General features: G+C 38.9%; 1 protein-coding gene across 2 annotated transcripts; it reads right to left on the bottom strand.

The window, feature by feature from the left end:
* Nucleotides 1-1,022: 1,022 nt before the first annotated feature.
* SNRPB2 (small nuclear ribonucleoprotein polypeptide B2) lies at nt 1,023-12,289 on the bottom strand. Of its 2 annotated transcripts, none has more exons than XM_009233317.4 (7): nt 12,183-12,289; nt 10,473-10,571; nt 9,904-10,076; nt 4,861-5,001; nt 3,364-3,414; nt 1,835-1,923; nt 1,023-1,402 (listed from the first exon to the last, which is right to left on the bottom strand). In XM_009233317.4, the coding sequence occupies exons 2-7, from the start codon at nt 10,534-10,536 to the stop codon at nt 1,243-1,245; spliced, it is 678 nt and encodes a 225-aa protein (XP_009231592.1). In that variant the 5' UTR covers nt 10,537-10,571; nt 12,183-12,289; the 3' UTR covers nt 1,023-1,242. The 2 variants fall into 2 exon arrangements, with proteins under 2 accessions (XP_009231592.1, XP_002830019.1); XM_002829973.6 differs by having other exon boundaries at nt 12,084-12,249.
* Nucleotides 12,290-19,288: the final 6,999 nt, after the last annotated feature.

Genomic DNA, 19,288 nt, shown 5'->3' with positions numbered 1-19,288 from the left:
GCATGGCCCATTTTCTAGTAATTCACTGTTAATATATTTTACAAAAGTACAGGAGCTTGACAACTGGATTTTAAAAAGTTATTCAGAAGAGTCAGATTAATGTGAGACAAAGTTACAGGAAACATTTTTTTTCCTCTTTATGTATGCATAAGAGTGATGTGATACTGTCTACATAAAAGCAGTCTTTCCATAAGTAGACAATAAAAATTCCAAGTGATAAAGGTTTTGTTCAAGGAATACTAAAACAGGAACACCAGAAAAATAAGTACTGTTTTCTTTTTTGTTGTTGTTACTATTAATATGTTCCATACTTGTAAAAACAAATTGTCCACTTCTGGAGATATCCATGGTTTATTCAGCAGAGGACTGAATCAATAGCCTTAAATATAAATCAAAAGCTAAAGAAAATGGGCTTTGGAACATTGGTGGAAATGAACATTGGTGTTTAAGAATTACAAAGAAGTAGCAAGCTTAGCACTGGCAACTTCTTTATTAATCAGTCTATTTGTCTTAAGGGGGAAAAAAAAGACTACAGATCATAAAATTTTTACCCTGGAGGTCTTTCAATAAAGAGGTTGCGTATTAACCTTAGAACAGTCCTGCCTCATGAAGGAAAGAGCATTAAATGCAAAGTGTGAAGACAGCATTCTCTTTCTGTTTTCTCAGTAAACAGTAAGCACAGCCTTTATTTAATACTGAATGAAGAAAACTTGTGGAATCCCTACTACCAGCAAAATAATATATTCATTTCTTAAAAGGATACAAAGATGAAATTTAGATCCTGCCCGGGTCTCATTTTCTTCTAATACCCAAAACAATCATTGTTACCATTAATACAACAGTCATTTACTAGCTTCTGTGATCTAATTCTACTGAACTTTTATTAGAATGGTTCAATGATGTTGTATCATTAGCTCCTCCAAAATAACACTAGAAAAGCATCCTATTACACAATTTTATAAACCTTAAGTGTGTTCTAGACTAGAAGTCATTTGATGATAGGGCAATGGGTCAATAAAGCATTATATACACAGAATACAAATAAAATTTTATTGTACAAAATTAAGGCCTTCGTATTTCACAGTTCACCAAGGCTAAAGAAACACTGGATAATTTAAGTCCTTCACAAATATTTCACTTTTACTCCCCCTAATCTCTAACTATTAAAATGACCCAGCCAAATGTTATCAAAACAAACGCTATAAATAACACCAAGTTCTTTAAAGATGACTATCCCAAATGTTATTTCTTGGCATAGGTGATCTTCATAGCATGGGACGGTGTGATCTTAAATCCCTGTAAAGCATCCCTGGCAGCTCCAGCCTGCCCATCATTTTCAAATTCAACAAAAGCAATGTCATGCCTCCCTGGTACCAGACGTACTTCCTTGAAGCCAGGGAACCTGTAAAGAAGAAAAACAATTCATGTATACAACAAGTACATAAATGTTTGCTTTGTGTTAAAATTTGTTAAGCAACTTCCTAATACTAGTCCAAGAAAAATAACCATACCCTAACCAAGAATACTGAGTAGACAGAAGAGCCTAAAATGTAATTAATACCATGGAAGAACTGCAAGAATAAACTAATTCTATTTTATATTATATCAAAGCTTTGTTATTACATCAATCAGAGTTAAGAATTTAAACATTAGAGGAAATTTAGCTTTTTATTTGCTAAATCAGCAAATTGGCTCCAATTCATGATTCATCCCAAACCAAATCAATGAACCTGTACGGAATTACTGCTGTGTGATAAATGGATTCAACCCATGGAAGTACTACTTGTCCTGTGAGGAAGCTCTCAGAAACAGACTTATTTATGAAAAAACTTACTGATTAAACAGCATGGATAACATCATCTCATTAGTCTCTTCTGGTAAGTTATTAAGGAATAAAATATAGTTTGGAGGGTAATCAGGGACCTATTAAAAAGTAAAAAGGCAAAGTTAGCTTGTAAGTTTAAACAGCATCGTAAGCTAGGCATGTGAAATCTTACTATATCAAACAATAAAGCTGAAAAACAATGACACTGGAGAAATAACTCAAAACCTTACAGTAACTAAGCAAGGCAGACATTCAAGTAAAGACATTAAAAGTCTGGAAAATTACAAATCTCTTAAGTGTTTCACAGTATATGAAACAATTATGTTTTAAGCTTCTGGAGGTGAGTCCTGATTGGAGAATTTTGTCACCTGGATAACATAATCAAAGATCTTAACAAAATTAGAGATGGCATGCAATGTCACCCCTCCGTAGCTGGTTACCATACTCAGTATCACTCAGATACTCAATTCCTCTGTACTGTTACTACTTCCCAGCATACTAAAAAAAAAAAAAAAAAAAAAAAATTGGAACTACAAAGATTACCACCGAGAACCACTGCTTAGGGACTTTTAATTTACTTATTTTTGGCAAATAAATGAGATATACACAGCATCTAGTTACATAAAAACAAGCAGTAACAAACACTTAGTTTATTAGATATTACTCATTTGATATCCCACCCAGAGGTTATGAGGAACTAAAGAAAGAGTCTTGTATATAAGAAAAGAGCTCTGTCTTCAGGCTACTGTCATAAAAGAGAAAAGAGCAAGTATAAAAAACAATTAGTGAACAACTCAAGGCTTAGAGGATTAAGTGCTGGCATTTGTGAACTGGACTATAAATGCTGAGGAGATAAAAAATCCAAGTAACTTAAAACAAAAGGAGAAAAACCTCAGTGGTACAGAGAATTCTATGGATTTAAGGATCTTGCCAGACCTTGGCATCCGGAAAAAAAAAGTATGAAACCATCAGCACATTACTGAGGCTTTCTCTTTGAGGTACATCATGGGGAGATTTAAAGCGGAGTTTCTAAAACATTTGTACAAGGAGGCTTAAAAAAAAAAGGCTGAAATTTGTTTGTGTTCAGGAAGTGAGAGCAAAGGTAACTATAAAACTATGTGCCCAAAGAGTGTGTGAGTCTCCAGAGAACACTGTAGTGTTTCAACCAACTGGAATGGAAGAGAGCCCCTGACCCTGCCAGTTACCCTCACCCATGCAACTGTGTAAAGCTTTAGGTACTGTAGAGAAAACCAAAATGTTTGCTCCCAGCCCTCAGAGTTTACAGTCTGTCATTTTGATTCTGTCATTGATTCATTATGGAAAACAAGAAATAAAGTCAGGTGTCGTTTTCTCTCTCTAAAAAAGAATTAAAATGTTCTTCAGGAGTGAGTTTTTACATTACAGTGGCAGACAATTTACCGCTCTGTGTCTTGTAGATGCAATCATTTTGTTTTTGGAGACATGCAAATTGTTTTATACCACTGCTGTAATTTTTACAATCTTATTTTAAGGTAAGCACGACATGGAAAAAAAATTACCTGAGGATTTGGTGTTGAATTTCCTTGGGTATTAGCTGAATTTGGAGTTCCCTAAGCAAAAGAAATAGGGAGAGTTTAAATATCCAATCCCTCCAAAAATGCAGCAGGTATTTATAATTACTGCAATAAAAAATAACATTAATTCCAACAGATATCCTTACTCCATTTAATTTTACTTTAAGAATTTATATCTTAACACTGACTCAAACACTCATGTTCTTAATTTGTTGGTTATTTTTGTTAAGGCTAGCCCTAAACTTTAAATAGTATATTATAAAATTTAACCTCTTAGCTTTAAAATTATGGAGAAATATGTAAGAGAAAACCAAAGTCTAGTCTTACTTTTAAAAACAACTGGACATAGGTCATTTAGTAAAACTGAATTTTAATCACTTTCAATCCAGAAGTAATTACTTTTTGGTGAATTTCACTTTTTTTTTTTTTTTTGAGATGGAGTCTTGCTCTTGTCGCCCAGGCTGGAGTGCAATGGCATAATCTCACCTCACTGCAACCTCTGCCTCCCGGGTTCAAGAGATTCTCCTGCTTCAAGCCTCCTGAGTAGCTGGGATTACAGGCATCCACCACCATGGCCGGCTAATTTTTTGTATTTTTAGTAGAGATGGGGTTTCACCATGTTGGCCAGGCTGGTCTTGAACTCCTGACCTCAGGTGAGCCACCCGCCTCAGCCTCCCAAAGTGCTGGGATTATAGGCATGAGCCATCATGGCGCCCAGCAGTTAATTTCACTTTTATCTGATATTTCAAATTAAATTTTGTATTACTGAATTGTTCAAAGAAAGACACTTTTTTTTTTTTGTTTTTTTTTGGGGGGTTTTGAGGTTTGTTTTTTTTTTTTTTTTTTGAGACGGAGTCTCGCTCTATCGCCCAGGCTGGAGTTCAGTGGCATGATCTCGGCTCACTGCAAGCTCCGCCTCCCAGGTTCAGGCCATTCTCCTGCCTCAGCCTCCAGAGTAGCTGGGACTACAGGCACCCGCCACCAAGCCCGGCTAATTTTTTTTGTATTTTTAGTAGAGACGGGGTTTCACCGTGTTAGCCAGGATGGTCTCGATCTCCTGACTTCGTGATCCACCTGCCTCGGCCTCCCAAAGTGCTGGAATTACAGGCAAGAGCCACTGCGCCCGGCCAGAAAGACACTTTGAGTGAAGTACTCATGATTAAAGATTAATAACTACAGTATTATTTATAGGCAGCAAAACTTGAGAAATAAACCAAAAGGTATTAACACATTATAGAGAATGATGGAATTAAATGCCATGCAAATTTAAAACTGCTTAATATAAATCTGCATGTTAAGGTTTATATTTTGTTTCTTAATACTGAATTTTATAAGTCAACCATTCTAGCTTCTTAAAACCACCTTTTAAACACACATTTATGCACATATACAGACAAGCCTAAGATCATTCTCACCTGTAAGACAAGCATCTATCAAGTTTTTAACACTAATACAAACAGGAACTTTTTTGGTCTTTCTTACCTGGCCAGGCTTTTTGCTTGTGGTTGTTGCAGTCTGTTCCACAGTTTTGGCTTTTTTCTTTTCCTTTTTCTTTTCTTTGTCAGCAAAAGTTCCACGCATTTTTGATATTATATCCGAATCTGTTTTTGCATACTGTATTCGCTGGTTTAATTATTTGAAAACAGGTTACTTCTCATGCTGAAGGATGTTTACACTACTCATTAATATTTCAAATTTCATTACGCAAATACACTACAAGCTAATTTTAAACATATCCCTAAGGAAATCTGTCAGAATACACTGAGTGCCAAATGGAAGTAAACTGTGGGCTATATTCATAATTTAGACAACGTTAGATTCAAGTGTGTTTATTAGATTAAAAAAACATACATTTTCGTGTGAGAAACACAGGACTTTGAAATATCTGTACCATGGTTTCTCTCCATTTAATCAAAGAATAGAGAAAACTGCATTGAAGTGTTAAAGGGACAAATAAGTGGGCTCCACCAGCGGGCCTTGAAATCCAGAACTGTTCAAATCTCCTCAGTGCCTGAGGATCTGGCTCAAGATCAGCTATTCTAATCCAGAGGTTTTCAACAAACAACATATAAAACAAACAAAACTGCTCAGCTTGACATAGAACTGTGGCTCCAGAGCCCACTGGAGGCCAAATGCCCTTTTCTCTCCAAACCTACCCCCACCCCACTGTCACAGAGAGAGCACCCGGGGATGCAACTTGAGGGAGCTGGTGAAAAATAAAGAAAATCACCATTCTAGACTAATCCTGTTTTACAGATAGAATAGGCCCACAGAACACTAGGGCTGGTTTGGCAGAGCCCCCACAGAACAACTTTTCTGGCAGAAAACTAGATGGAAAATTTCTTTTAAACCATTTTTAATGAGTTTATTTGAATTTTTTTTCATTTTTTAGAATTCTAAACATCATAAATGTGGGGATTTAAATAAAACTTTTTTGCATCATAACTTTTTGGACGTACAGCTCTGAGTTGTAACACTTGTATAGATTAATGTATCTACCACCACAATCAGGACACAGGGCAGTTCTGTCACCTAAAAATCCCCTCATGCTTCCCCTTTGTTACCCCACCCCTCCTCTCCCAAACACTCATCTGTTCTCTGTCCCTGCTGCCCTTTCCAGAATGTCACATAGACGGGATCATACATGATGTAACCCAGAGGCTGCCTTCCTTTACTTGGCATAATGCCTTTGAGATCTACGCCGTTGCTTTTAATGGCGAGTAGTTTTTCATCGTATTGATGTACCAACTTGTTTTACATCATTCAATAAAGGATACTTGGTTTGTTTACAGTTTTTGGCAATTATGAATAAAGCTGCTATAAGCACATGTGTTTAAAAAAACAGACACACACAGAACAAAAACAACAACAACAAAAAATGCATTGGAGAGGTGCCTTCCCCTTACCAGTGACTCTCAATAGAAGCATTGACATGTGTCAATCAGCTGTGGAATGTGTCATATGGAATGTTACTTCCAATAGTTAAAAGTACAGAAGACTGGGAATGACTTTCCTTTGAATCTATCACCTTTACATGAAATGACTTTAACAGCGGAATCAACTTACTAAATTTTAAAATGTTTTAAAAGGAAACAAAAGAATGGAATTACAGATAGTGTGACTGGACCACTTGCATATTCCTTCCATGTTGGCACCAAGAGGCACCTGTTACAACAGGGAAGGGTTCAAACACTTGTCCAAGATAGTATTTGATCAATTATAGTTTGCATTCCCAATGCCAGGAAAGCAGGTAAAAGCTCTGATGTAGTAGGTCTGGGAAAACCTGGGATTCTGCACTTGTAACAAGCACAAAGAAGATGGTAATGTTATTGGCATGGGGACCACACTTTGAGTAGCCCTGGCCTAAAGCATTATCACATAACTACACTCAGCACCAATGAACTGTCTGAATATTTCTGCCATGAGTTAAACCGTTATCTAGGTATGACTGTCTGCAATCTCCAACCTCCATTTCAAGCAAACTCTTCCTCCTCGGAGCTGAAAGAATTATTGCCTCTCTGATCAAAATGCAATAATCCTACAAATTACTGCTTTGTAGTAATCTGTACAAGTTACTTTGTATAAAATAGGTATGGAAAATTTTATTGCCTCATATAACAAGAATTTGATCTTGATCTGAAGAGAACAAGAAACATTTTAAAGTCGTGTGGATTACAAAGCAGAGAATTTGTCAAAACCAAGATCAGTTCTTCCTCTTCCTTTACTTCAGCTAGAGATGACTACACTGGGTAAACAAGAGGGGAGGGAGTAGGCCTAAACCCACACCTCAGAATCCCAGGCTCTTTCTGGCTGGTCTGGGCTGCTGTACCACAGTGGCTCTAAGTGTGCTTATCCCTGCATGCAACTCTGCTAGTCTTGCCATCATCATCTAACCAAAAGAAGACAGGCTGAAGGGTTAGACTAACTTCTGACTTGGTCCTGAGGGTTCCCTCACAACTCCCTTGGCTCTGCAACCTCGTGCCTGACCTGAATAGATCTTGGGTGACCTGATTTGTCTGTCCTTATGACCTAGTCACCTGTGAAAATATCTGATCTCAGCAATAGCTCTTAGCTGGCTCATTTAAACCAGTGGTTCTCAACCAGAGGTGATTTTGTCTGCCAGGGTACAGCTGGCACTAGCTGGAGACATTACTCATTGTTATGCTGCTGGCATCCTGTGGGTAGAGGCCAGGGATGCTATTAAACACGGTGTAATGAACAAGACAGCCCCTTGCAACAAAGACTCATTCATTTCAAAATGTCCAAAGTGACAGGGTTGAGAAATGCTAGTCTAGACTAAATACCTATTAGAGATAAAAGTCTAACCACAACTTAGAGAAGGGCAAGATTTACACTTATGCCAAAGTTTTCATGACGAAGCCCTTAGGAAGACGGTTCTACTTTACTAAGGTACTTTTGGCATTAACTAAATGCCCTTGAATCAGAGAGAGTAATTCTGTTCTGAGTTCCAAGTTATAGCAAATTTTATTCATTTCTGATAGGTATGTTGGACTTAAAACAGAAGAGCAACTAAAACCACAGTAAGACATAAACAAGACAGCCCAAAGAACTCTATTTCCCCTCTTCTAAGATGGAGATTTGGCAGTATCTGCTACCTTTCTGTAGGAAAAGAATAGACCTCTCCAAATGCTTCAATATAATAATCAATCTAATACACTTTCCCACTAATTTTAAAAAATTAGTTGGCAAGGTGAGGCTGGTGCCCAACACAGCAAACAATTTCCTTTCCTGTATCTAAGTAACAGACACATGCAAACTTGTCATCTCAACTAAGCAAAATAGCTCTAAACCCTCTATGGGAAGAAACTGTACTTTCAAGTTAATGTAATTTTAGATGTAAGCTAAAACCCAGTCCCTATGCTGCTGCCAACTGAGATCTCAATTATGGTGTTACTTGATACTACTACGAGAGACCGCCTGGTTTCAGGAAACAATTTACTAAAAATTACATTACATAGGTACCATCCCACAGTTTCCTGGGATAGGCTTTTCCACAAAAATGGTGTCCAGTCAGCTGGGAAGTGATGGGAAAAGGAGAGCTGGATAGAGGATGAGAAGAACTTGCTCTAATAACAGAAAAAAAGGTGCTCAGTCCTGAATTAAACATCATGGTATAAAACAGGGGTCCTCAAACTACTGTCTGTAGCCAACACTGCCTGTTCTCCTCTGTGACTGCTCTTCCTACTATAAAAGCAGAGTTGAGTAGTAGTTGCAACACAGATTATCTGGCTTGCAAAGTGTAACATATTTACTATCTGGTCCTTTACGGAAAGTTTGCTGACCTGTAATGCAGAAAAAAAAATCACAATACTAGCTGTTAGATTAGTCGTCAACTCCTGAGGCTGCCACTGGTTATATTACTACAACCTAGATGAACAATTAAACTTTCTGTGCCTGTTTCTTCATCTGCAAAATGAATGGGTTAGATCAGTGGTCTGTACCACAGTCTGTGAGCCAAACCCTGCCCATAGCCTGCATTAGCATGGCCTACATGAATTTTTTTAGATAATGTTAAAGGGTTGTTAAAAAACATAAGCACATAAAAGAACAGGTAACAGAAACCACACATGGCTTACAAAGCCTAAGGTATTATGTACTTCTTTAGTTTTTGCTGATGCCTGCATTAGACCAAAGAACAACCAATTTGTCTACCGGAGGTGGTAAAACTGACCACGGGCACAGAGCCAGTTAATAGTACAACCAGAATGAAGACCCAGCTCCTCTAAACCCTGGCCCTTGGCTCTTTGTCCAACACTCCTTCACATCACATTCTAATCGCACAAAAAAAGCAGTTTGGAATCCACACCTAAGGTATGGTGTATTCACTCACATACAGAAACCCCTTACTTCACACTCTGTGGTCACCCTTATCTGATCGTCTACCATCTCTGACTTACATCAAGGGCCCCCTAATTGAGTTTCCCACTTCCTTTCTGTCCCTCCCACAATGCGACCTTCATCCAGCAGCTAGATATGAATCTCATTATGTCATTCCTGAGTTTAAAACTCTCCATTCATAGCCATTTCATTTCCATTGTTATTCCTAAAACTTATGAGTTTAAACCTATCCTTTTTCCTTAGATCGTTCCATCTAGACTGTGCAGCTTCCGACACATAGTATTTCACTACAGCATTTTCTAAAACTTCAGACTGAATTTCCTCTTTGACTCATGACTTTTGTTTTGTAATGTTTTACAAGTTTACAAACAGGTTTCTTTTCAAGTCTTCCAGGATATTATTAATTTCTAACTTTTTGAGATAAGACTATTGCCTAGACTGCCATTATTTTTTAAAATATTCTACATCTCAATGTATTTTGTTTTTGCCCATCTGAATTGTCATAAATTAAACTCTACTGCTGTTTTTCTATAAAAATACATAAACCCACACACACATAATTAAAAGCAGAAAGCAATAGCTACAGTTTCAAGCATATTTACAAATCTACTGTCCCATCAATATCATTAATTTCTTGATTAAAGTGAAATAATGGAATTGGCTTACCATTGGTTTACCATAAAATGGAAATCCTTGCAGCTGTCTCAAAGCATTCGTGGATGAGCCCAGTTCCTTAAATATGACAAAGGCCTGCCCCCTCATCTTCATGGTCTTTAAAGCCACAATGTCCACCACATGACCAAACTGAGAAAACAGGGCATATAGGGATCTCTTCAATTCTGTCCAAATTAGAAAAGAAACAAGTTATTGGTAATAAAATAATGACAAAAGTCTTCATAAAATGATACTGCATTGAGTTGCCCCCCCACCATTCACTTATTTATACAGTTATATATTTTAATGTTTATAAAAACATATACTATTCCCATTGGCTATATGTAATTTTAAAAGTTATATGAAACCATTATATCTATGAGTAGAAACAGACTGTACACACTGTCAGTTCCTACCTATTTTTGTTTTTTAAAAGCCTTCAAATCCCTATAGGAAATGGGATAAACCATTACTTCAGGCACTAAGATGACGAGGTGAGAGGTTTTGAGGCAGTACAATTTTTAAGACAGTATTAAATAAACACATTTTAGTAGTGAACAAGTATTTTAAAAAGCACTTACCTTCCTTTTTAATTTTGTCATTCATATTGTTGATATAAATTGTATGATTTGGTCTGATATCCATGTTTGTGTTAAATTCTTCAGGAAACAGTAAAAAATCTGTTATAAAAAGGAAGGAGTAAATTATACTGGACTGTGGCATAAGGACACAACACAAGAATTATTAACTTTTCACTTCTCTTTCAATCCCAATTGTCAGAAAATGTCAGTTTGGCTGTAGCCTTTAGTGTATCTCCAGCACCTACTAGCCCTCCTTTTCATACAGAAGGAGAACAGTTTCTCATGCTCAAAACTTGGAGCACCAATACCTAGCCAGATTTTAGTAACACCATTTAATTCAACACATTTATTTTTACACTTACTTTTCACTTATGACAAGTGACATTTTCTTTCCACCTCCTCAATGAAATAATTTTAAAATGTAGATTTGAAGAAAAGTGACCAAAGTAGCAAATGTACATCCAGTAAAAATCATAAGGTTAGACATTTATGAAGTTTGCCAACTACTTAATGGGTGCACTTACAAAGTCCTTCCATACCTATTAATTTGTATACAGCAACACCAAGCTGTCTGGACTCCAAGGTTATCTCTAACCGACTTGAAAGAAAGGAGCTCAATGACAGCAGTGTGGCATGACGGTTAAACTCAGATTCCAGTACCAGCCAGTACCAGCCAGATGTGAATTCAAATCCTATTTATGCTTCTTACTAGCTGTTTGCCTGAGGGAAGTTTTCTAATCTCTCAGGTCCTCATCAGTAAAATAAGAATGGTAACAGAACCTACCCAATAGAACTCAGAAAACTAAATGAGTTCTAGCACAGTTCTGCATCAGCGGTAAGCACTTAGAGTAGCTATTATTAACAGCTATTACCAGTTAAGGAACTTGCCTAAGGTCACACAGCTAATAAGCATCAGGCCCGGAAATTCAGCCCTTGCTTTCTCCTCTACACTTCTCTTCCTCATATACCACACTATTGCATTTTTTACATGGTTTTTACTTGCAAATTGTGAACTTGGTTGATTTCCTTGTGTGCCCCACATATTCCTTTATCTCACAATATTTACAGAGCATCCACTGTATGTGAACAGCAGTGGATGATTGACAAGGGAAGAGCCTACAAGCAGGGGCTGCACTTGTGCAGGTAACAGGTAAAACGTAACGCTTCTCAAAGCCTTGCGACCCCCTAAATCGAAATCTGGAGAAGGGGCAGGGGTCGCAAAGGAGACGGCGAAAGGGAAGTGACTGAGGCAGAGATCAAAGTGAAGGTAGGGGGACAAAGGGGAGGCTCTTGCAGGGTTTCATGCGAGGTTTGATCGTGGGCTGGATTGTTACAGGGGCACCCTGAATTACCCGCCACCACCAAAAGGGAGCCGCTGGAAGACACCTGAAAGCGCAGTGAACTGTCCACGCCTCGCACAAGCAGACTGACATTAACTATTCTTTACTTCGTACGCGCAAGCCTTCCGCCTCTCCAGACACAAGCACCTTCGCCCAGGGCCCCCTAACGAAGTCCAAGGGAGCTGCCACGCGATGCCCGGCCCCAGAGTCAGTCTCCTCACCCCCAAGCCTGCCCCTCCGAGATCCAAACCCGGGCCAAACGCGTACCCACCCCAGCTTCGCGCTTCGTCCGCTCCCAGCTGCAACGGGGAGAAAAGGGCCGAGGAGCCAGGAAAACCGAAACAGCGAGGTAGAAGGCGCACGAACCCACCTAAGGCCTACGCCGTCTACTGTGAGAACCAAAAGCAGGAAACGGAGCCAGGCACCGGAAGCTACGTAGCCACGCTCCTCAATCGAGCGCCGACAAGTCTAGAAGCCGAGCACAGAGCCGATCGATGCTTCCGGGTCTCTGGCGGCCAGGGCTGGGAATCTCTCTGCGCGTGCGTATGCCCTGCGGGCAGGAGAAGAGTCCGGAAATGGAAATGGGGGAAGAGAAGGGGGTTGTGAGGACCATGTTGCGAGGGAATAGGGAAGGGGAGTGAATCATTTCCCCTACCACGATCTTGCGAAGCTTTACCCGGCGCAACAGTGCCTTCCACCTTTACAAATCCTATGTAATTTCACAGGCGCTGCCCCTCATGCTATGGGTCAGTTAGTCCTGGTTTCGCCCTTCTTTGGGCTCTGGCTACCCCGGTTTAAAATCACCTTTAGGATAGCCAGTTCCTCCCGCCTCCAAGTCTCCTCTGATTCATGGGGCTCTGCAGGAACTGTCCTCCAACACTCTGCTGATGAACTTGAATCTCAGAGGCTACCCAGTTTGAGGGCCCAGGGCGGACAGAACTGGTGTCTGCCCAATTCTCATCTCTCACCAGATAAGGCAACCATGCTGAGTAGAACCCAGTCATCTGTAAGATCATCTGCCTCAATTCACTCGAAAAAATAAATCCCTACCACTCTTCCCACTCTTTTCTTTCCACAAAAGGTCTAGATTTTTCTAGGGTATTCTAAGGAATTAGTATTTATGCCAAGCTGAATGGGAATTCCCAAAAGTGCATGCATTCATTCATCCAACCATTCATCAGATGTCTGTAAAGCGTCACCTGGAATATGAAATGGTTGTTAAGAGTCAACTGGAACCTAATCTTGTACCCTCTGCTTAACTAATCTCTCTGACCTTCACTTTTTTCATCTGTAAAATAGGGATCCTAATAGTACCTCCTTCTAGTTGTTGTAAACATTAAATGAGCTAAAATAAATGTAAAGTGATTGGCACATTGCCAGACACAATAAATGCTCAAAAATGTTATTTCTGAATTCTGGCTATAACTTGGTTATATTGGTGAGGCAGGTAGCTGTCAAATAAGTTGGTTTTATCAGCCTGGAATTTTTATTTTTTAAAAAACACCTAAAGTTGCAACAACTTGAAAATAATATAAGCTTTTTAAGGGTGTGGGTTTTGTCTGCTCTGTTCACTCAAGTACCCTTAGTAATGAGAAAAGTGACTGATAATTAATATGCATTGGATAAATAAATGAATGACATGGTAAACTAGACAACAGTAAAACAAATATGCTTTGAACATGCACATGAGTGTAGAAAATGTTAAAGGATCACAGAAAAGCTTCCTTTTATTATATAGATCTAAAACTAGAAGAAATGGCTGAGTGTAGTAGCTCACACCTGTAATCTCAGCATTTGGGGAGGCTAAGACGGGAGGACTGGTTGAGGCCAGGAGTTCGAAATCATCTTGGGCAACATAGTGAGATCTCATCTCTAAAATAAATAAAGAAATGAGAAGAAGTGTCCTATCTCAGTCAAAGAATTATAAGTATATCTTTAACAAATTAAAAGAGAATGTAAACTCAATATAAACGATTTCTAAATAACAAAGGACAAGCTGTTTTGCATATTAGTATGAGCATCTCAGCAGTTAGTTCTGTTTGATGATAATGAGGATGGCTACACTACTGAGAATAAACTATACTCTGTATTGTATAAGGGGATCTAGCCAAGAGTTGATAACTGTTAAAAGAGAATAAGATGTGATTATGCAAAGACACTCCAACCTGGGAAGAAAATACCACAAGAAACACAGAGGCCTGAAGACAGACTGCATATCGTGTTCTATTAACAATTAAGTTACAGCTATTGTACATTACACTGTGAGAAGGAAATCATCCATTGCCAACTCAGCCGCAATGGTCTGCATGCGTTTTTCCAGGTTCCTCTAAACAGAGCCAGTGCATTTTCCTGTCCTTGGGCAGTCACTCTGGGCATTCCAATAACCCGTTAATGATTCTCAGTGGTTTCCTGAATGATTTGAGAAGCCAGTTATTGAAAACAGTACAGGAACGGAATGATAGGGATCGAGTAGATTTTCTGGTTTTGTGAGAAACCTTGCATGGCCTGGTTATATAACTATATTAAGAATATTATAGCAGCTAAACTATGGTCACATGTACTGTAAAACATCATCACTTTATAACCAGATCCACTTCTTGAAGGTCAGATCAGGAATCAGATGTCCAAAACTCACATTGTTAAAAACTAGAAGAGCAAATGAGTTTTGTTAGTTCTGCTCAGTCTGTTCTTTCATATTTGGGTTAGGCATCATGATTTATTTTCCTGTGAAACAGGTTTTTTTTAATCGAGAGAAACAAGGAGGCAGCGTTATAACCACCCTATCCAAGTGTCATGTATCTGCAGATGATAAAACTCGCTTATTTTGGGAGTAGCAGAAAAATTACTACAAACAGTAGGGAGTAAAACTGTGCCAAGATGTCTAAATTATAAGGATGATAACTGAGGTGTCTCTTAGTGACTCCGAATACACATACATTTCCCTACCTTATCTGCACCTGTTTTATGTTTCTCATTAAATGTTTTTGGTATCTTGCTGCAGTAGTTTTGAGAAGAAGCCATGTATAAAAGAAAATACATCATAAAACTGGTGGATAAATTTTGCTTATTTATGTTAGATAGAGCCACAAAATGTATGGCAATTCATTTGTATCTTCTTTCTCTCCCCAGGTGGTGATTACATTAAGAAATTTATCTAGAGTGAAATTATTTTCACAACAAGCATTAAACAAATCTAGGCATTATTGTTGAGCACTAAATCAGGTGTATGTTTTCCGGGGAGGTCGGGATAATTTTGGCTGAAACTTCCTAAAAAGCACCACTCTCCCTCCCCCAATTCAGGGAGGAAATAATTTTGTGCAATTAATTTTCTTTCATTTTACTTAATTCTTATATTTTATTCTTTGTGGATACATTCTTGTTTTTAGGAATGAAAGAAACCCGAATGTGACTATTGCCTCTGATGTTTACTATTGTATTAATGTTAAGAATAGTGTGTCTTTCACATGCACCAAAATACCCTCTCCCCAGAATGGGTGATATCTCAGATAGGCTATGAGAATGTGCACATTCCGTAAAGTTTGGAAACGGTAGTTTTTCTTTGAGGACCTGATCATTAATCCAAAGAAGTGTGGGGAAAACCTGAACTTTTTTGGTGAACTTTTTGTGAGACATGTAGTTTGTGCTCAGTATTGTATCACCTGCCCTCCCCTAAAGCCAGCTAAAGTGGCATCATACAACTGTCGTTCTCTTTGAGACTAGAAAATTAAGATTTCAGTCCCATGAGATGCCCCCATGAAATAAAATATTATGCACACACAACTTTTAAATATAGTGGGTTTTGCTTCTCCTATGATTAATCACTGTAAATTTTTTGTCTTAAGCCTTAGGACAGTTTGAAAATACAAAATTTAAAAAGAACAGCTTTAAAAAAAGAAAAAAAAAATGACTGTCAGGCCCTGACTGTGTAATTTCAAAAGTGATACATCGTTGATTTCATGGGCATTCCCCAGATATCTTAATCCAGTGCTGAGAAGCTGCATTTGTAGCAGACTCCCAGATGATGCTGATGCTGCTGGTCCCATACCGAATTTTGGGTAGCAAGAACCTAAGCATTTCTTTTTTAAGAATGGTTGGGGCCAGGCGCAGTGGCCCAGTTTGTAATCTCAGCACTTTGAGAGGCCGAGGCGGGTGGATCACAAGGTCAGGAGTTCGAGACCAGCCTGGCCAACACAGTGAAACCCTGTCTCTACTATAAATACAAAATTAGCTGGGCGTGGTGGCAGGCGCCTGTAATCCCAGATTTCTGGAGGCTGAGGCAGGAGAATCACTTGAACTCAGGAGGTGGAGGTTGCAGTGAGCCAAGATCACGGCACTGCACTCCAGCCTGGGCGACAGAGTCAGATTCTGTCTCGGAAAAAAAAAAAAAAAGAAGAAAAAAAAGAATGGTTGGTAGGCCAGGCATGGTGGCTCATGCCTGTAGTCCTAGAGCTTTGGGAGGCTGAGGTGGGTGGATCACTTGAGGTCAGAAGCTTGAGACCAGCCTGACCAACACTGTGAAACTCCGTCTCTGTCAAAAATATATATGCATATAAATACAAAAATTAGCCTGGTGCGGTAGTGCGTGCCTGTAGTCCCAGCTACTTCAGAGGCTGAGGTGGGAAGGTGGGAGAATTGCTTGAACCCGTGAGGTGGAGGTTGCAGTGAGCTGAGATCACAGCACTGCACTCCAGCCTGAGTAACAGAGCAAGACCTCATCTCAAAAAAAAAAAAAAAAAAAAAAGAAAAAAGAAAAAAATGGTTGGTAGATTATTCTAGTATCAAACTTTAGTTATCTCTAGAGCCATAGAGATACTGTCAGATACAGAATACTATCTTCCTATCCAAACACAAATCAACTATTTCTTTCAAAGGAGCTCATATTTATTTGAAACTTTATTTTAACTGTCTTCTACTGGGCATTTAGAAATAAACCTGGAGAGAAAGAAATTCTGGAATATTTATTCTTTTTAACAGGCGATTGCTTATTTGGGGAGCCCTGGGTCACTTTCTAATTTGTGGTAGTCATTTCAGCTGTTCACAAATACTGTGATTCTTGCTCCTTCCAGCCTCATGGAGGGCTTGCACTACTCTACATCCTTTGAAAATTGGCGTGGCCAAGTCACTGCTTTGGCTAATGAATTGTGAGAGCATGAGACACGCATCACTTGCAAGTAGGAGCATCACAGGCCAGTGCACAATTTGCCAGGTGCCCTTTTTCCTGTCCTTGTGATCTTGGAAACATATGCCAAGATGGAACCTCTGTCAAGTGTAGGCACTAATGATTAAAGGACACCCTCCTCCTGCCCAACACACACACACACACACACACACACACATACACACATACACACAAGTTCAAATTGGTCATGTAATAAAAGCAAGAAATAATTAACTGATATTTAGGGGATATTTGTTAATGCAGCATAGCCTAGCCCCTCCTAACTTTATACATTGATCAAAATCACCTCTGAGAAATAATTCTTGGCTGGGTGTGGTGGCTCACACCTAGCCTGTAATCACAGCACTTTGGGATGCTGAGGCAGGTGGATCGCTTGAAGTCAGGAATTCAAGACTAGCATGGCCAACATGGTGAAACCCCATCTGTACTGAACATACAAAAATTAGCCAGGCATGTTGCATGTGCCTGTAATCGCAGCTACTGGGAGGCTGAGGGAGGAGAATAGCTTCAACCCAGGAAGCGGAGGTTGCAGTGAGCTGAGATCGTGCCAGTGCACTCCAGCCTGGGCAACAGAGCAAGACTCTGTCTCAAAAAAAAAAAAAAAAAAGAATTTTGAACTATTTCACAACTACAAACTGTTTTTAGTATATAAGAGGTTATGTATCTGAGGTGACTCATACCTTTTAAAGGGAAAGTCAAAGTAATCAATGTTTTTCTGCGTAACAGACATTCCAAAAAAAAAAAAACCAAAGTAATCAATGTATAGCTATATGATCCATCTTCTGAGTGACCTTTATCGAGTGATTTAACCCCACATTTATTAAGCACCTACATAAGACAACTATATGTGAGGAAATATGTTAGGGCCAAGCTTAGAGAAGAATTGGTGGTTTGTAGCATTTTCACAAACCTTTAGAGAAGGATTCTGAAGACATGAAGAGATATCATGCTCACAGTCTAATTTTAGGTTGGTCAGAATCATCTTGCAACACAAGATCAGATATGTATAAAACATATCAGGCAAGATTTAACCTCAGGAGACAGGTTGGATTCTTATCACAAAGAAGTTGAAAGAAAAAATTATGAAGCCTCTAGTTTGAATTGCAGATTATGCATGGACAAGACAACCCTGAAAATTATTTCTGTCTAGGGAATCCAAAACAATTATGTAAATGAGGCTGATACTTCCTATTCTATTTTAAGGTGAATGTGGGTCAGTTCAAGTACTGTAAATTTCTCTATCATTCACTGGCAGAAACATCATCACAAGGGTTAATGAGTTTATTAAAATTGATGCTGAAAAAATAAGAAATTGTGTTTGTCTCTTATTGATATTGGATGGTCTCTCTGTAATCATAGTCTTTGTTCAGCTTTAATATGAAGCTACTTCCTGACATTTAATGTTACCAAATTACTTCAGCTTTCCAAAGATATTAATGTAACTTATAATACATTTTGTCATCTCAGTAGAAGATTATGAATAAGACTGGTCAGTTTAGAAGCCTGAAAGAAATTAGTTCTAAGTTATTTCCTCGTGACTGAAATTGCAAATGTCAGATTCCATTACAAGAGGCTGAGATGGGAAGAGCTCATTCCTTCCCTCGGTTAACATAGGATATCCCAGAAGTCTTTGTACAGTGTCAAGCTTTAAATGCTTTAAGTAGCCTAAAACCATACTAAGACTTTGGGACTGTCTCACCTTTATTTGGCACCTACAACATAGCAAATCCTATATCTTACCTTTATTGGGCACCTTTACTGTCTTACCTTTATTGGGCAACTACAACATAGCAAATCCTATGTTAGCTGTTGGAGATACAGTAGTGAGGAAGATAGGCATGGTCCCTGCTGTCACAGAGATTCCCATCTCACAGATGTCACACCAACATGTCAACATTTGGGAGTTGTGAATAACCACTATGGAGGTGCTCCCATTACCATTGCTGCATGACAAACTCCCTCAGAAATTTATTATTTAAAACAACAACTGTTAGATTATGCCTTATGAACCCAGTAGATCAGGAATTCAGTCAGACTGTGGCAGGTGAATGGCCTCATCTAAAGGATCCAAACAGTTTCACTCCCATGTTTAGTGGTAGCAGTGGCTAAAAGGCTAAGCTCAGATGGGACTGTCAACTGGAGCAGCTACACAGGTTGTTTTCAGCCTGGTGGTCTCAGGGTTGTTGGATTTCTTACATAGGTGCCAGGTTCCCCCAGACCAAGCATTCCAAGAACATTAGGTGGGAGCTTCATGATGCTTTGGACCTTGCCTGGAAAGTCATACAACAAAACTTCTA

Source organism: Pongo abelii, chromosome 21 (genome assembly GCF_028885655.2).
Source record: "Pongo abelii isolate AG06213 chromosome 21, NHGRI_mPonAbe1-v2.0_pri, whole genome shotgun sequence".
In the NCBI taxonomy this organism is placed as follows: Eukaryota; Metazoa; Chordata; class Mammalia; order Primates; family Hominidae; genus Pongo; species Pongo abelii.
The sequence above is the reverse complement of the archived record's forward strand: the minus strand, read 5'-3'. Positions and strand labels throughout refer to the sequence as shown.

Coding starts and splice junctions, on each gene's coding strand:
- SNRPB2 (XM_009233317.4), bottom strand. CDS start 10,536: ATGGATATCAGACCAAATCATACAATTTATATCAACAATATGAATGAC. Junction 3,415..4,860: donor CAAGCAAAAAGCCTGGCCAG/GTAAGAAAGACC, acceptor TCTTTTGCTTAG/GGAACTCCAAATTCAGCTAA. Junction 1,403..1,834: donor TTATCCATGCTGTTTAATCA/GTAAGTTTTTTC, acceptor TCTTCTTTACAG/GTTCCCTGGCTTCAAGGAAG.